The sequence below is a fragment of the Ambystoma mexicanum genome, chromosome 12, assembly GCF_040938575.1.
Source record: "Ambystoma mexicanum isolate Mex_15411 chromosome 12, UKY_AmexF1_1, whole genome shotgun sequence".
In the NCBI taxonomy this organism is placed as follows: Eukaryota; Metazoa; Chordata; class Amphibia; order Caudata; family Ambystomatidae; genus Ambystoma; species Ambystoma mexicanum.
In genome coordinates, this window is record NC_090936.1 from 970,874,662 (window position 1) to 970,892,592 (window position 17,931).

At 47.5% G+C, this 17,931-nt stretch overlaps 1 protein-coding gene across 4 annotated transcripts in view; it reads right to left on the bottom strand.

Moving 5' to 3' along the window:
* The window catches only part of CHKB (choline kinase beta), a 461,430-nt gene that overhangs the window by 252,896 nt on the left and 190,603 nt on the right, over nucleotides 1–17,931 (bottom strand). For all 4 annotated transcript variants that reach the window (XM_069629455.1, XM_069629456.1, XM_069629457.1 and 1 more), the window contains 2 exons: nucleotides 9,263–9,350; nucleotides 8,627–8,735 (listed from right to left, as the gene is read on the bottom strand). In XM_069629455.1, coding sequence (XP_069485556.1) covers nucleotides 8,627–8,735; nucleotides 9,263–9,350 — 197 coding nt within the window. The remainder of the gene's footprint in view (nucleotides 1–8,626; nucleotides 8,736–9,262; nucleotides 9,351–17,931) is intronic.

Consider the following 17,931-nt stretch of genomic DNA (forward strand, 5'->3'; position numbering starts at 1 on the left):
AAAAGTAAAACTACAAGTACCAAGTGATATTGGTGTTGCGTGTTAACTTGCCAAGGGGGCAAAAGTGAAACTACAAGTACCAAGGATCATTAGTGTTGTGTAGATTGTTGATTGGCAAATTGTTCAAAAGGAAGTCGAAGTGGTCAAGCAGAGATCTATGTAAAATCTGTCCAGTTTTGAAAGTCTTTGATAGTAAAAGGTGTAAAGGATAGAACTTGGGGAAGGGAACCCCCACAAAGGGAAATGACAGGCTCGAGCCCGGTGGAGGGAAGCCTTTGCTGAACTGTGATTAAGTGAAGAGTTGAATGAGAAAAGAGACAGGCTCAAGCCCGGCAGAGGGAAGCCTGTGTGGACATAGTGGCAAAGTGAATGCCTAGAACAGAACTGTGCATTTGTGGTAAGGCGAACTACGCCTAAAGAATTGAATAGACTGTCAAAACCTTGAAGCGGAAGCCTGAACTGTCAAATTGTACCAGCAAGCCAGATTGCACAAGACTGATGCCCTTAACCTATCTTTTTTTAAGAAACTCTCGAGAACCCGTGCTTCTGAAAGTGGGAAAGGGAGTTGTTACCTAAGCCATTCTGACGTTTCTTTTAAGACACTATTTTTCCTTTTTGGCATTCCCCTTACATATTTGTTATTGGAGAAGGAGGGCAAGGTTAGGTTTTCTTAGTATATTTATTTTGACTAGACTGACTTGTACTTATTTTATTTAACGGTCGAGATTACTCCCATTTTAGATTTAGGGCTAGTTAGGAAATTCACCAACCCGAGTAAACTACAAAATAAAGGTATCTGTGTCTACTGTTGATACCATGATTTCTTTACAGCCTCTATGCAACAGTCTTTCAGGAATCTCCCTGAATTCCATTTCTCCTGAAGGTGAGTGCACGCTTAGCCATTTATTGCAGCACCAGGATGAACGGATACAAGCACTATTTCTCATAGGAATTGGGGGTGGCATTATCAGCTTGTTGTTGGCGAACAGGAAGTAAGTTTCCATTCCCTCAATGCTCGCTAGAATATTAGTGCCAGAATCTTGCTTTGGCTTTCTTTTTTGTTATGAGCTAATTAGGCCCCTCTTCATGAGGGCAGGTTTTAAATCCAAAGATGAATTCCCTATTCTGTTTAAGAACCATACACGTACAGGATGTTGCAAAGATCAAATCCTACTTAAGCCCAACTCGTGTTTTCAGCTGCTAGATTTCAAGGAAACACAGCCGTCTTCAGGTAGTTCTAGTACAAAATTTGCATCCATAAGAATTAGCCTTATACAAAAAGGGTATCAACTGTGCAATCTCCTCTAGTTTTCCATTTTCTATTTAGCAGTGCAATGACAGACATGACAGACCAAGGATTATTTGCACTTATTCCCAAGAGAGTAGTGGAGCTAGGAACACCCTGTTGCCCACCCAAAGCATTGTTGGGCAGATTTGTGACTTTCTGACTCAGATTCATATCACGCTAAGGATTAGGTCTTTACAGGCTATTAGGATTCTGCATTTGTAGTCTTGTTTGACTTGAGAGAGCTGGAATGCTCAGATTTTGATTCTTAAAGAGAGGGGTGACAATCGAGGTAGGGAACCAACCCCTGGCCTTAGATAAACTAAGTCCTGCACGTTTATGGAACAGTTGCAACCTCACCACCCGCCCTCCTTTCCAAATAATTTACAGAAAGTATGCCAGTTTGTTGGATTTTAGCAATAAAAAAAAAGGAGACTGATTTTCCTTCAGGAAACATTCCTATACATCTATTGAGAAGATATCTTTCAAGAACACTCCTCTTCACACAAATATGGTTAATTAAAACGGATACCATCCTCATTTTAGAAAATGACTATTTCTCCAGGATTTAGGCTGATCAACACAATGAAATGTACTGCAAACAATCTATGTTACCTTAAGGGTTGTTATACCAACTCTGTCTTTTTGCAAGACTGGGCACTGCTGCAAATCACACTTCTTTGCATAATGGGGGGTCTCTAGACTCTCTGCAGTGCTGAAAAGTCAAGAGACCTTGGTCTTTGAAATCAGGTCCCAGGAGTCACAGCCTAAAACCATGACAGGTTTTATTCAAATTGCTTCTAGTAATCTTTCAAGACAGAGGACTTGGATCAAACTTTTTTTGACCTACTGCTGTAATGCATTGTGTAGAAAAATGGTTTGAATATTCAGTTGAAGACAAGCAATCAATTCCAAATAAGGAACAAGTTACTTACCTGTAACTGTTGTTCTCCAGCATGGGTCTGGCATGGATTCACATGCTCATGAATATTCCCCGTCGTCAGGCTGGGAATCCTCGGTAAAGAAAAATCAGTATCAGTTTCGTTTCTGATCTGTCTTTCGTAGTAGTAACCAATCACTGATCTCTGTGTCATACTGACCACAGCCAATGACTGCCACCTCCCTAAGCCCCGCCTCTGGCAGCCATCTTCAGATTTGGTAGCACGTGAAGTGGCAGTATGACCAAGTGAAGAGCCGCAGAGGGGAAGGCGGGAGGGTTTGCATGTGAATCCATGCCAGACCCATGCTGGAGAACAACAGTTACAGGTAAGCAACTTGTTCCTTCTCCAGCATGGGGTCTGGCATGGATTCACATGCTCATGAATAAAAGAATACATAGCACTACACACATGCACAACCACGGGAGGTGGCAAAGGCTCAACATTAAGCATTACATCTAAAACTCAACATTAAGCAATTCTTACCTCCTCACCAGGCTCACCTTAGGCGAACAGGTTGCGCAGCACTGCTTGGCCGACCCTGGACTCCTCCCTGGAATCCCGATCCACGCAGTAGAATTTCGTGAAGGTGTGCGTCGACCTCCACGTAGCAGCCCTGCAGATGTCCAGCAAGGGCACACCAGATAGGAACGCCGCGGTAGCTGCGTTCGCTCTGGTGGAATGGGCTCTCGGACGGCCAGGCAGCGGTCGGTTTGCCAACCGATGACAGTACATGATACAGCCGGAGAGCCATCTGGAAATGGAAGCCTTCGAGAGAGCTTTCCCCTGATTGACAGGTCCAAAGTTCACAAAAAGTTGTGACGTCTTCCGAAAACTCTTCGTGCGGTCCACGTAGAACTTCAGCGCTCTAGCCACATCCAGCGAGTGCAAAGTCCTTTCAGCCGGCGACAAAGGCGACGGGAAGAAAAAAGGCAACACCAAGGGTTCGTTGAGGTGGAATTCCGACGGCACCTTGGGCATGAAGGAGGGGTGCGTCCTGAGCACTACCCTCGTGTCGTGAAAAGTCAAGTACGGGGGCTTGCAGGAAAGGGCCTGGATCTCTCCCACCCGTCGTGCGGAGGTGATGGCCACAAGAAACGCTGTTTCCCATGACAAGAACTTCAACGGAGCTGAGTGCAGAGGCTCGAACGGAGGTCCCATGAGCTTGGTCAGCACCACGTTGAGCTCCCACGCCGAGGCCGGGGCCTTCACCGGCGGGAACGTTCTGAACAGTCCCTTCATGAATTCTTTCACCAGACAATGAGACCACAAAGACGTCCGTCCCGAGGTTCTGGTGTATCGGGAGATCGCAGCAAGATGAATCTTGATGGGAGCGTGCGCCAGCCCAGCCTTGGCCAGTGTCAGCAGGTACGGCAGTACTTGAGGAGCCGTAATCCGTAGAGGGTTAATCTTCTATGCGTGGCACCAGACAGAGAAACTCTTCCATTTGTGTCCGTAGCATTTAAGAGTTGAGGACGCCCTGGCCTTTGCAAGAACCTCTCTGCAGTCGGCCGGTATGTCGTAACCTCCAAACTCTAACGCTGCAGGAGCCAGGCCTGCAAGTTCAGCGACTTCGGGTCGTGGTGGAGGATGGCACCTCCTTCCCTGGAGAGAAGATCCGCGTCCACTGGCAGCTTGATTGACAGGGACGCTGACAAGTCCAGAAGGTCCAGGAACCATATCTGCCTCGGCCAGGCGGGTGCGACGAGGATCATCCTGCACCGTGACCTCTTGAGCTGGTTGATGAGCCGGATCAGCAGCGGCAATGGAGGGAACGCATGTAGGAACAGGCCCTCCCAGGGGTACGAGAAAGCATCGCCCATGCTCCTCGGCTGGGGAAACCTGCTGGCGAACCTCCGGCACTTGGAGTTTGTCGCTGTCGCGAACAGATCGATCTGGGGTGTGCCCCACCGTCGGAACAGGCGGTCCACTAGATCCTGTCGTAGTTCCCACTCGTGGCACGAGCGCAGCTCCCTGCTGAGCGAGTCGGCAATGGTGTTTTTTATCCCTGCCAGATGAAACGGCACCAGAAACATCCCTTGGGCGACAGCCCAATGCCACAGATCCTGAGCCTCCTTGGACAGGGCTGGGGATCTGGTACCGCCCTGCTTCCTGATGTAGAACATGGTGGTGGTGTTGTCGGTGAAGATGCTCACCACCTTGCCCTTGAGGGACGGAAGAAAGGACCTGAGGGCCCAAAACACTGCACGGAGTTCCAGGACGTTGATATGGAGGGACTTCTCCGTCGGCAGCCACAGGCCCCTCGCGTGCAGATTTTCGGTGTGCGCTCCCTACCCTTCCAGGGAGGCATCCGTGGTCACTGTCTTCTGGTGGCCCGGGGTCTGGAAGTCCATGCCCGCCGTCAGATGCGCGCTGGTGCCCCACCACCAGATCGCTCGTCGGAAGCTCTCGTCGAGTGCGAGCCTGTCCTCGAAGCTGCCTGTCGTCTGGACCCAGCGAGCGTCCAGGAACACCTGTAACGGGCGCATCCAAAGCCTGCACAGGCGGATGAGAAAAATGCAAGAAGACATCATTCTGAGGAGGGACTTGATGGACCTCACCCTGGCCGCGTCCGCAACCAGCATCCGCTGCACCTTGCCCAAGATGGCCCTCGTCCTTTCCTCCGACGGATAGGCCAGAAGCGCCACTGTGTCGAGCTTCGCTCCCAGAAACAGTGCGTCTTGAGCAGGCACCAGGTGCGACTTGGCGTAGTTTATGGAGAATCCCAGGTCCGTGAGTAGTTGGACGGTCCTCGCCGTGTGCTCCGCGCCGAGCTCCTTTGTCTTTGCTCGGATGAGCCAGTCGTCCAGGTACGGGTAGACGTGGATCCCCTCCAGGCGCAGCCGCGCCGCCACTGGTGCGAGGCACTTGGTGAACACCCTGGGTGCCGACCTCAATCCGAAGGGAAGGGCTCTGAACTGGTAGTGACGCCCTTGAACCACGAATCTGAGAAACTTTCGGTGTCCCTTTAGGATGGGGATATGGAAGTAGGCATCCTCCAAATCCAACGACGACAGGAAATCGCCCTCCTCCAGTTGACCCAGGACGTGCTGGAGGGTGACCATCCGGAACTTCTGTGCCTTGATGAATTTGTTCAGTCGTCGTAGGTCCACGATGGGACGCCATCCTCCAGTCTTCTTCTTCACGAGGAAGTATCTTGAGTAAACTCCGGAGCCCCGCAGCCTCTTTGGGACGAGCTCGATGGCGCCTTTCTTGAGCATCGCCTTTACCTCCAAGAGAAGTTGAGGGACGTGATGTTCCTTCCTGGCCACCGGGGGGACGGGCGGGCACTTCTTTCGAAACTCGAGCGCGTGACCCTGGGCCAGGGCGTCCAGCACCCAACAGTCGGTGGAGATGGACTCCCACACGCTGACGAAGCTCGCCAGCCGGCCTCCCACCGGGGTGCTTCGGTGGGGGCCCGACCCCACGGCCGGTTCAGTCCTGCTTCGACGAGGCTTTGCCGCCTTGTCCTCCTTGGCGACGACGGCGGGGTCCGCCCGACTTGCCTCGTCCCCTGTAGGCTTCCTGTGACGACGAACGGGCCGCTTGACGATAGGTGGAAAATCCGCCGCCAGAACCTTTGGAGGCACCCTGCTTGCCTCCGCTGCTCCGAAAGGGCGGCCGTCGTCGCTGGAGAACACCAAGAGCCCGGGCCGTCTCCGTGTCAGTCTTGATGGCTTGTAGGGAATCGTCCACTAATTTCCCAAACAGGTTGCTCCCGTCGAACAGCATGTCCAAGACTCTGGTCTGCACGTCCTGACGGAAGTTAGTTGCCTTGAGCCATCCACGCCGTCTAAGGCACACGCCGTTGCCCAACTGGCGAAATCCAGTGTCAGCGATGTCCGTCGCTATCGTGATGGCGTGGTCCGACGCCACTTCTCCTTCCTGCAAGATCTGTAGGGCCTCCGCCCTCTTGTCTGGTAAGAAGTCCAGCAGGTGGGCGATCTTGTACCACAACTCCCTGTCGTAGCGGGCTACGATAGCCAAGGCGTTGGCAGCCTTAATCGTCGTCGCTGCCGATGAGATGACTTTGCGTCCCATCGTGTCCAATTTCTTTCCCTCGCCGTCCGGCGGGGAGGTTGACGTAGAGGCCGAGGCCCCCCCCCCGCTTTCTTCCTGGCCGCCGCGGAGACGACCGAGTCCGGGGTCGCAAGGCACAAGGGGGCCGCGTCCAGGACCCGGTACTTCTTCTCGTACCGATCCCTTCACGCAGGCGTTGTGGATGGGTTCTTGAGGAGGGCGAGACCCTCATCCCAGATATCGTCCAGTAGAGGTACAGCGAGGACCGTCTTCCTCTTGGTCTCGCGCCGTTGATAAAGGAAACCTTCCTTATTCTCTTCCGGGCAGAGCTGGAAAAGCTCGGATGCCCTGGCGATCATGGCATGAAACGATCCAATCTCGTCGGGCGGGGAGGCCCGGGGAGGAGGTGACGACGGGAGATCCTCGTCGTAAACCTCGTCGTCTGTGCCCGTCGCGGCCCTGTCAGTCCCCGTATCATCCCCACGGGTCATGGACAGGGAGGAGGGCTGAGCAGGGCGCGATGGTTGAAAAGGAGGTGGAGGATGAATCCTTCTTCTCTTAGGAGGAGGGCTCCCAGAAGGGCCTGTCTCCGGGTGCCCCGTCGGGAGAGGTTCCTCCGTTGGTGGTAACGGCAATCTCGTCCTTATCTCCGAGCATAAGGACTGTATAGCCAACAAAATGGCCGCCGAGTTGTCTTGCGGCACTGGTTGAGGGGAGTCAGACGGGCTGTCAGGAGCCCCGTCGGCATCCTCGACGTTCTCGTCGTCTCCTACATCGGGGTCCCTCCCGACGGGCTGGTCTTCTTCCACGCCAACGCCGTGGCTTAAGACTTCAATCTGGCGCCGGGGAGGATGCGCCCTGCCTGGCGCCCGTAGAGCCCGACCGTTCGGTGCTCCCGGTGCCAGCGGACTCGCGGTGCTTGGCCTTCTGTTGGACCCCCGTCGCCGGGGCGCCCTCAAAGGTCTTAGAAGACCGCTCGGACTTCTTCTTCTCGCTTGACGGGCTCTTCCCTTCCAGCCAGTTGGCGAGACGCAGATGGCGGTCCTTCATGGTCCGCTCCGACATATTGCCGCAAAACGCACAGTCCTTCTCCACGTACGTCTTGTCCTCATGCAGGCAGTAGAGGCAAAGGGAGTGTTCATCCTCCTTAAAGACATTCTGAAGCTGACATCCAGGGCAGACCCTGAACAGCTTTCCGGGCGTCGAGCTTCCCTTCTCCTGGGCCATGATCGAGAAGGGCCTGAGAAACTTCTGGAGTCCTCCAAAAGCGTGGCTCGACGAAATCTTCACCCTTGAGGGGCGTAGAAGAATCCGACACGGGTCCCCGTTGATCGGATAAAGAAACGGTGGAGCTTGAGGCTCTTTTGACCGAAAAGAGAAAATTTTCCTAAGAAAAAGCGCGAAAAAAGCACTAAAGCTCGAGAGCAATAGCACGAGGATCCCAACACTTGAACGTGCAGTAAAAATCTGAAGATGGCTGCCAGAGGCGGGGCTTAGGGAGGTGGCAGTCATTGGCTGTGGTCAGTATGACGCAGAGATCAGTGATTGGTTACTACTACGAAACACAGATCAGAAACAAAACTGATACTGATTTTTCTTTACCGAGGATACCCAGCCTGACGACGGGGAATATTCATGAGCATGTGAATCCATGCTAGACCCCATGCTGGAGAAAAAAACTTTAAAAAAGTGGTCAGAGACAGAACCAAGGTGCAGGTGGCAGGATGACAGCAGGCAGAGAGTTGGGAGAGGGTACCAATGGACATAAATAGGTGAAGCACTAGGGGTGTCGTAAAGAAAATTGATTCATGGTTTGGCACTGGATGTTACCAATTCTGAGGTTTGTACAGGAGCAATAAAGGGAGATGTCAATGCTAAGGTATATCTTTAGGGGCAATGCGTTGGATGACATCTAGAAGACATGATTGGGAGTAGAAAAAACAAGGGATCTATAATAGGTGTAGAACTAGTAGGTGGTAGTGGCAAAAGCTAGGTTTACGCCCAGAGGTGGCAGTATCAAACATATATCAATGTCGGAAATCTATGCATTGTCCGTTAGAAAGGTTTTCTACAGTGGCAACAATGGACTACATTACAATTAAGACACAGCTCTACAGTCAACATTGGGAGGTGTTACTTAACAAAGGCATCAAAGGCTGCAGTAGGAGGTAGAAGTATATCAATGGGAGTAGCACTGTGAAGTGGCAGTACGAAAGGGTATCCTCATAGGGATATAACCAGGAGAGTGGCAGATTCTAATGCTATTTTGGGGGGCTTGACAAAGTGGCAGTGCTTGTAGAACGTTGGCAACTAATTACTTTGAAGCAACCTAGGACCTGGTTTGTAGCAAAAGACCCAAGGCTTCAGGAGAGGTGGGTTATACCTGCTGTTCTCGGTTTGGATAGTTTTCCAAGCTGGCTTTGTAGAAGGGCCATTTGTCATAGGTGTAATCGTAGACCCACTCGCAGAAGTGATTCCCAATATCAAATCCCCTGCATTGAAAAAGAAAAGGAAAGAATGTTCAGCAATGCCATGAAAGCCCAAACCAAATGAGATTCATCACTAAATAAACAGTACTATCCAATAAACAGTCTTATTAACAAGCAAGCTTCAAGAATGTCAGTGACTATCCCCTACTGAGATCAGTCTTAAGACCGCACACTGGCAGCCTGTTATGATACGAGTTTTAAAATGGACCAACATACAAAGAATGTGATACAGCAGTCAGATTTCTGTCATTCTTACACAGGATCAATAGTGACGGATCAGCACTTTCATGGAAGAAACCTCAGTAAACATGCTCCACTTCCAAACCAACATAGTTCCTTGCATGTCTCTAAATAATGCAGCAACGGAACTCAATTGTCCGTGGACAGGATCTATATGTAGCAAGGATTGACCAGCAGTTATCGAATCATTGATACATTCCAAACTCGATTACTGAAATGCCATTTTCTTCTCTCCCTCCCTCCAGCAGGAAACTACTGTGCTAGGGTACCATGGTACTTCGGTCACACACCTGTAATTGTAACTGCTATATTCGAAATCAATCAGCATCAGCTTGTCCTGGGAAGAAGCGTTGCGGTTTGACAAGAGAAGAATATTACCTGAAAAAAAAAAAGTGTAAGCAGCAGGAATAGACTAAGTCAAATATCTAGCGATTACATATGAAAGACGCAAAAGTTGTTTCACCACAAACGACATCTAATCTTGCAAAAAAAAGCTAACTATCAGCACTACGCCTAGTAAATGCAGGGACAGCCCCCCCCCGCCCCTACTGCGTGGCACTGGCTAACACCATTAGTTGAAGCATCTCCAGCAACACAGCCCAAACTACCACAATCCATAGACTATCCTTCTGCAGGAAGTGCATTTCCATTGATGCATTAGGGCTATGCTACTGAACAAACACCACCTCCAAAAGCATACAACCACAAAATAGCACCAACTAATGTCCTGCAAGAAAGCCCCTTCAGCAGCACAACATCCACTTAAGCCATGAAGGAAAAACCAGCAGCACAGCACCAACACAGTCCATGGTAATACACATTCTGCCGCACAGCTACAACTTCGAGCATTTGCTTATGTTGCCTCAGTAATTCCCAGATTCTGTGATCCTGTGTGGAATCACATTAGTCCCCTTTCTTTCTCTACTTGCGCTCGTGCACGCAAAGCTGTCGTCTCTCTCTCGGCATAAATGTGCAGCAGACGGGCGCAGCGGCCACGCCTACAGTGCATCAAAGGCGTGCTTAGGGAAAGCCTGTCTGTACCCGTCCGGGACCATACGGGGCCTCTTGGCCCGTAATTGCCTAGGACTTTTCCCTGAGACCTCCTCAGGGAATACCTATACTCATACTGCCCTTACTACACTGGCTCCGGTGAGTTCATGTTGGCCATGACCGTTCAAATAGCACAGCGAGTAGAGTGCTCAATTTGACTTACGTGCAGAGCCTTCGAATCCCGGCGGGGCCAAACTCAGCCGCCTTTCATCCTTCCGAGGTCGATAAATGAGCACCACACACCGTGGGTAATAATAAGCAGCGCTCAGATACCGCAGGGTTCGTAGCGCTATATAAGTGCCAAATTATGATTATTATTATTATGGGGGTTCGTTATTACCAATTCCCATGAAATATGGAAGGAAGATACCAACAATGTAGACAATAATTCTATTAAAGGCATACTTATTAATGTCAGATCTGCAGTGGCTCATCAGGAGGATATTTATTCCATCCTTGAGGAGTTTTAGCCGGACGTTCTGTGCATAACAGAAACATGTTTCACTGCTACCTCAGACCCAGATATAATGCAAATGCACCCCCCCCCCCCCAACTATAATATCCTGCACCATGATCGCCCTGTTATACCGTAAATGCAATCGCATAGCCCGAATGATATGAATAATAGGTTGGCCAGAAGCCAATTGCATCATGTGACAAACGTTGCAAACCATGAAACCCGAATGTCACCATTGGGAGTCCATTTTGTAAATGCCGGCCATTTTCTTTTCTGTAAACACTTTGTAAATATATTCTGCCCTTCAGAGCCAGACACGGTGCGAGGCCACAGTTTAAACTATAAATACTAGCGTAGACGGGAATGTAAAACCCTACAGATATACATTGTTTTCCTCTTCGCAAGGCCTTGAGGCCTGGGCAAGAGCCGCCATTAATCAACAACCTAGGTTCCGGTTTGTCTTGCAAGCGCTGCTGTAAAAGGCAGTTAAATGTGAATTATATGCAACTAATGGTGCTCCTACACGAAGGATGGTATTTTTCTCTGCTTTAGAACTGTCTGACCCTTAGTTCATGAGCGCAGCAAACAGATAACGTTGGTTGGAATGTCTCCATGCAAGATCATGAAATTCTTCCCTGTGCCAGGACCCTGTGTTCCCCATAACAGAAAACATTCTCTGCAGTCTTTGCTAGAAATACTAATGTTTAGACTGACTGAAGTTATATGGATAGCTGTCAATTACCGAACCCTAGCTTGTATGACATGTATAAGGGTGGGCCGAATGGTATTGTGAAAGATGATGTATTATGTATATATATGACTGCTTTAAGCACTGCTCGCTCTCTTTCATCTCACAGTGTCTGGGAACACACGTCATGAGGCGTTGAGACCCGGTCGGTTAACTGTGATACTCAATGAATAAACCAGATTTGTTTGGAAAACGAACCTCACGATTGGCGTGTCATTAGTATATGGTTATGGTGCCTTATTCCATATATGCTCTTACAAAAATGGTGCCCGAATAGGGACCCTCCTTGTGATGATCCATCACGTACATTGACGGCAAAGAACGAGTCAAGGACGAAGCTGTCGGTCCGGGATCGGAAGGTGTTCAGGCGCTCCTCCAGAAGTGATTAGAGACTCCTCTGCAGATCTGTACACGGCCGGTCCCTGTTCGATGAGCAGCACCCAGAGAGCATCGAGGAGAGGGTCCTGGAAGTGAGGCAAATTGTGCCAGACACACGATCGTGACGATTCTTGGTTGCGCCTGTATACGGGCAAATTGCGTCCTGAGAGACGAACTGATTGATCAGGTGAGTCGTGCCCCGATTCTTAAACATCCGGATGTTGGTTGAGTGTTGGACTTGCAAGTACAAACGCCCAGGTAAAAACAGTAAGAATTAACCATGCCTGGGAAATTGTCTTCCTGTCTAGTGAGATTTGTTCACTGCGGTAGACAGTCTTTGGAAACTGGCCAGGCCGTGCCACCTGAGGGGTCACCGGCATATGAAGATGTACATTAAATACGGAATAGGGGCAATAGTGTTTAATGCGGCTGGCATAGGCAGACCAGAAGTGTACCAGACCTTCAATGGCCGAATAATGGGAGCTTGGAATAAGCACATATAGAACATTTGGAATCAGTTTTGCTACACAAAAAGGCCAGACCTGCAGCGTTCGACGTTGTAAGGGACTGGAGAAAGGAAGCGAATCAAAGCTTGAAAAGTAGAGAGAAACATGCACGTAGACATAAATCAAACAGAGAAAGCGCTAGAGCATGGTCAGCAGAAGCAGACAGAAGCCATTAGGAACATGGATAGGGCCTTCCAATTAGACATACAGAAAATATATCCTTCACAAGATTTGCATACATCAGACAAATTGATAAATTAGATACTAAATGAGGGTAGAAATGAGCATCCAAGTACTGACCCAGTTGCACCACCTCCCTCTGTATCTCCTCCTGTTGCTATTCCCACTCTTCCATCTGCACCTGTAGTAGCCGTTCCATCTGCGCCCATGACATCATTTCCTCCACCTCCTACAGAGCATGAGTTATACGCTTTAGCTGGCAGTTTTCATGAATGGGGCCTGCGAAAGGAAGTATTAGACTGACTCGTAGTATGATTTTCAAAGAACGGAAGGAAGTTCTGAAACAGTGGACTGAGACATGTATAGATGATAGCAATGAAGTGGCTGTGCAAAGTTCCATATCTGATCATAGAGGCCCTGGTGAACAACAGGTATTGTTAGAATGTATGGGAGATTATCTTGTTAAAGTATGGAGTGACTTAACTGATACAGTGGTACCGCAAGAGTTCCGTGATTTTATTGTCCTTTCTAATTCACAAGATAATGCGGCAAAAATACGAGAACATGTAGGGCAAACATTTGTGTTTAAGCGAGAACTTGATCGATTGCACAAAGTAGTAATGAGTAAGCGTGAACCGCATATGTCATATGTCCAGAAACAATTTATTCCGCCGTTGAAACCTGTTAGTGAAGAGATGCCAATTTGTACGCGAGATGCGCTTAGATGGATTATCGATGCCGCTATTTCCCCGATTGAAGTGCATGATACGGTTAGTCAATATACACCAGAAATGCAGAGAAAAGTGTTACAGGTTATGGTGGAATATTTACAGCATGAATGCACGAAGAAAGTTTGTTGTCCTGCTGATTTTTTGCTGATTTATAAAAGAGCATTTTCGCCAGACACCGGAACGACTGCTTTCTCCCTTGATTTGGCTTTGCTGCTTAATAGACGCACAGATGTAGAACCCCTGACTTTGCAATTACCTATGAGGGAGGTGCCTCCCACGTTTGTCCCGAAAGTAGAAACTGCTGCCGATGGGCCAAGTCCAGCGTGAACAATAGAAGCCCATTATATCGCAGTTTGGACATGCTCCCTTTTCTAGGCAAGAACTGAACACTATAAAGCAGACGATCCCTGATATTCGGAAAAATCTTGCTGATTTTTATAAGGATACTGAATCTGTTTTGAATTCATCTGTTTTTACACTGAGTGATATTGATTTATTGCTTCCTGCGATTCTTCCTGCTAACATATGGAAACAGATTAGAGGTATAAATTATGTGCCGAGGTTAGGTGATACATGGTAAACTTTGTTCAGAGTTGACAGTGCGAGAAAGGCTGGGGAAAAACCTCTGCAGTTAATTCTAGCTTTGCCCTCACAAATAGTAGCAAAATTAAAGACTGTAGTACCTGAGAAGAGAATCGTATGGGATAAATTGACTGCTTGTCTACAAGGTAAATCGGAGGGAGCATCAGATTTTTTTAACCTTGTTTGAAGATGTATTTGCAGATTTTAGTGGCCAAGATCTAAGTACCGAACCTGGGAAGAGATTATTTGTTGATAAGTTTGTACAAGGATTGTTACCCGAAATTCAGACAATAATAATGACATCTGAAAGTGCATGGCAAGCAAAGTCACAAAGCAAAGTATTACATATGGCCCAATATTATGAGAACCGAGTAAATTCAGAAAAGGACAAGGAAATAAGGAAGAAAGAAGATTTAAAAACAAGAGTGTTACTGCAGCAGGTAGCCACAAATAATAGGAGGTGGCAGGAACGCACTGTCTAGAGTCCAATTTGCATTATCGTCCAACATACATGGGGGTCCGATAGGAATAAATCAATGTGCCTATTGCAGACAAGAAGGCCACTGGCGAGCACAGTGCCTGCAATTACAGAGGATGAATGGGACAATTTCGAGAAGACCATTTAGAGGTCGTCCAGGAGTAGCGGGACAGAACCGAAGTCAGATGCAGCCATAATGCCAGGATAATCAGAATCAACAACAGAACACCATGAATGGTAGAAATGTTTTTGATAAACCCGCCAATGCATATTACTCTGGAGACTTTACATCTGGTGATGTACTGTTTCACTAGGACAGCCCGAAGCAGGGTTTGGAACCAGTGCCTATTCCCGTTGACGAGAAAGGGCCCTACTTGGAAATGAAAGTTGGGAATAGGGAGCATACTTTTCTAGTGGACACATGTGAACAGAAACGTTCGATCGACCATCAGTGGGTTCCAAATATACCACTGTCAGGGCATAGCAATGTTTCAGTAGGGTTCTCAGGTACACCAGTAATTAGTCCAGTTTCACAGCCAGTGCCAATCACATTAGGTCCATTTACTGAATCATGTCCATTTCTTTTGACGACAAATTGCGGCGAAAATTTGTTGGGATTGAATCCATTGAAGAAATTGAATGCAGCAATTTATTGTTCTCCTGATGGTGTACTTGACGATTTCGCCGCAACAAACTCCTTTATCGCAATTTGTATCTCTGCCATTACCGACTGAATTGTGTGAAGTACCGACTTGTATATGGGCAGTAAATGATGATGTAGGATGTTTGCAAGTAGAACCAGTGAAAATTATTTTGAAGGAAGGAATTACATTGCTGCGTGTTCCGCAATACAACATTTCAAGTGAAGGTGAAAGAGCATTGAAATGTATCGTGTCGGATTTAATTTCTAGAAATGTAATTGAGGAGATTAGTGGTAGTATTTGTAATAGCCCGATTCTTCCAGTTTACATGAAAGGAGGTAATGAAATCCCTTACCGTTTTATAATTGATTTGCACGCAGTGAACAAAATAGTTGCTCCACAATTCCCATTAGTCCCGGATGTCACCACAATTCTAACTATAATACCAGCTTCCGCATCACATTTCATTGTTATTGATTTGAAAAACGCATTTTTTAGTATTCCCGTTTTATCCAGACAGTAGATACTTGTTTGCAATTGCATTAGAAGGGCGCTCATTCACATTTACACGTATTCAACAAGGTTACACTGAAAGTCCAGGTATTTACAGTAGAGCATTGAAGGAACAGCTAGATATGCTAGATTTACCGGCAGGATGCATATTATAACAGTATATTGACGATCTGCTACTAGCAGCAGATTCGGAGGCCGTTTGCAAAGAAAGCACTGTTGCGCTATTGACACATTTAGCAGCACACTATCACAAGGCTTCATTGAAGAAATTCCAGTATTGTAGAGAGGAGGTGGTCTATTTGAGCTACCTCCTATCGAAGGAGGAAAGACGATTGACACCTGAGCGCATAGAAAGCATCTCTGATATGCCTATTCCAAAAACGCAAAAGGAAGCCAGGGCTTTAATTGGCATGGCTTCATATTGTAGGCCAGTGGATTGCCAATTTTTCGATAATCGTGAAACCCATAGTGGCATTGACAAGGAAGGATGTTACCTTACCTTTGCCATGGAACATGGAGTGTCAAAAAGCTTTTGACTTGCTCAGAGCTGCGTTATGCTCCGCTCCGGTTTTGGGCACGCCAAATTATGAGAAGTGTTTTTTGTTATTTGTACATGAAAATGATGGATGTGCTTTGACTGTTTTGACTCAGGAACATGGTGGCAGAAATAGACCATGCAGTTACTTTTCTTCCCCATTGGATCCTGTTGCATGTGCTTTGTCGCGTGGCTTGCGAGCTGTTGCTGCAGCTGCAGCATCAGTAAAACAAACTGAGGGGATGGTTTTAGGTCACTTTAACCGTGATGGTACCCCATTTAATAGACTTTTTTTTAATAGAGCGCAAATGCAACATTTCACATCTGCCCGACTAACAAGATATGAATTGATCCTATTTGCAGTGCATATTTAAATAAAGAGAGGTTGCACTTTGAATCCGGCTGAGTTATTACCCCCTCCCAGTGAAAAAGGGAGTAAGAAACAATTATCACATGATTGCTTAATTATTGCTGAGCAAGAGACCACAGGAAGAATTGATTTAACCGATACACCCCTGAAAGAGCCAAATGGAGAGTTGTTTTGTGACAGCTCTTGTTTTAAATTGCCAAATGGCATATCAACTGCTGCTTATGCCATTACGACACTGAAAACTATTGTAAAGCGCAAACGAATCCCATATAACTCAGCACAGGCTACGGAAGTAATAGCGTTAGCCAGAGCATGTGAAATTTCTGAAAACCTTAGTGTGAACATATACATTGACAGTCAATACGCTTTTGGGGTGGGCCACAATTCTGGTCGATTATGGGCTAAGAGGGGCTTTCTGACATCTCATGGAACTAAGATTCAACATGGCACTTTAATAGTGAGACTGCTGTCAGCACCCGAGTTTCCCAAGCGATTAGCAAGAAAGAAATGCAACGCTCATAAAAAAATAACTTGTAATGTATGAAAGGGAAACGCATTTGCAGATAGAATCGCGAAGCAAACTGCCACTGATCTGCACACAAAAATGCATGTTGATACAGCAGAGAGAGTGTCCTGCATGATAGGAGATGGAATTGAGACTGTTAGAGGTACAAGCAGAAGCCACTCCTGAGGAAATGAAACAATGGTCCGAGGGTCCAGCAGAATTAGATCTCGAGGGTTGTTGAGCAGAGAATAATAGATGGATGTTGCCGAATGCATATGTCACGGCGATGGTTAGAATGGCCCATGGCCTGACATGTGCGAAAAAGATTTTTCAGCACCTTGATTCTGTATGGTACAATGAAAACATTAAGAAAACTGCCGAGGGATTGGTTCAGAATTGCATGACTTGTTTGCAACACAGCATTGGAAAAGGAACAGTGACACCAGTAGGAAGTTTTGGTCCTCCCTCAATGCCTTTTGAGGGCATTCATTTTGACTTCATAGAGATGGAAAGATGCCACAACTTTAAATATGTCCTTGTAGTGTTCTGTGCATTCAGCAAATGGGTGGAGGCCTATCCCCTGAAAGATTGTTCAGCCATGTCAACTGCAAATTCCATGTTAAAGGAATATTTTCCAAGGTTTGGGCTGCCCCATGTCATATGGTCAGACAACGGCCCGCATTTTATAGCGGATGTGGTAGTAAAGATTTGTGAAGGCCTCCAAATTAATAAACGATTTCATTCAGCCAGACACCCGATGAGTGCCGGTCTTGTAGAACGCCAAAACGGTATCTTGAAAAATAAGTTGGTGAAAATATGCACCGAATGTAATTTGAAATGGCCCGATGCATTACCACTAGCATTATTGTGCATGCGCACGTCTGTGCAGGCAAGGACTGGTCTCTCCCCATATAAAATAGTCATGGGGAGACCCGCCAATGTCTGGAATGTGCCACGCCTGAAAAATTGGAAGGATATTGAATATCCGCTACTTATTGAGTATTGTAGACAGTTGACTCAAAACTTGCGTTCGATTCACCAGCAGGTACGGGAGGCTCTTCCTGTCAGATTCACGGGTCCATGACATTGTCTGCAACCAGGAGACTGGACCTTAGTGAAAAATGTCAAGAGTAAATCTTCACTTGCACCGCGTTAGAAGGGACCATACCAGATGCTCCTGGCCATGCAGACTGCAGACCAAGTGAACGATTGGAAGGCCTGGATCCACGCAACGCACACAAAAAGAATCCCATTTCCTTTGCCACATGAGAAAGAGGCCGATAAT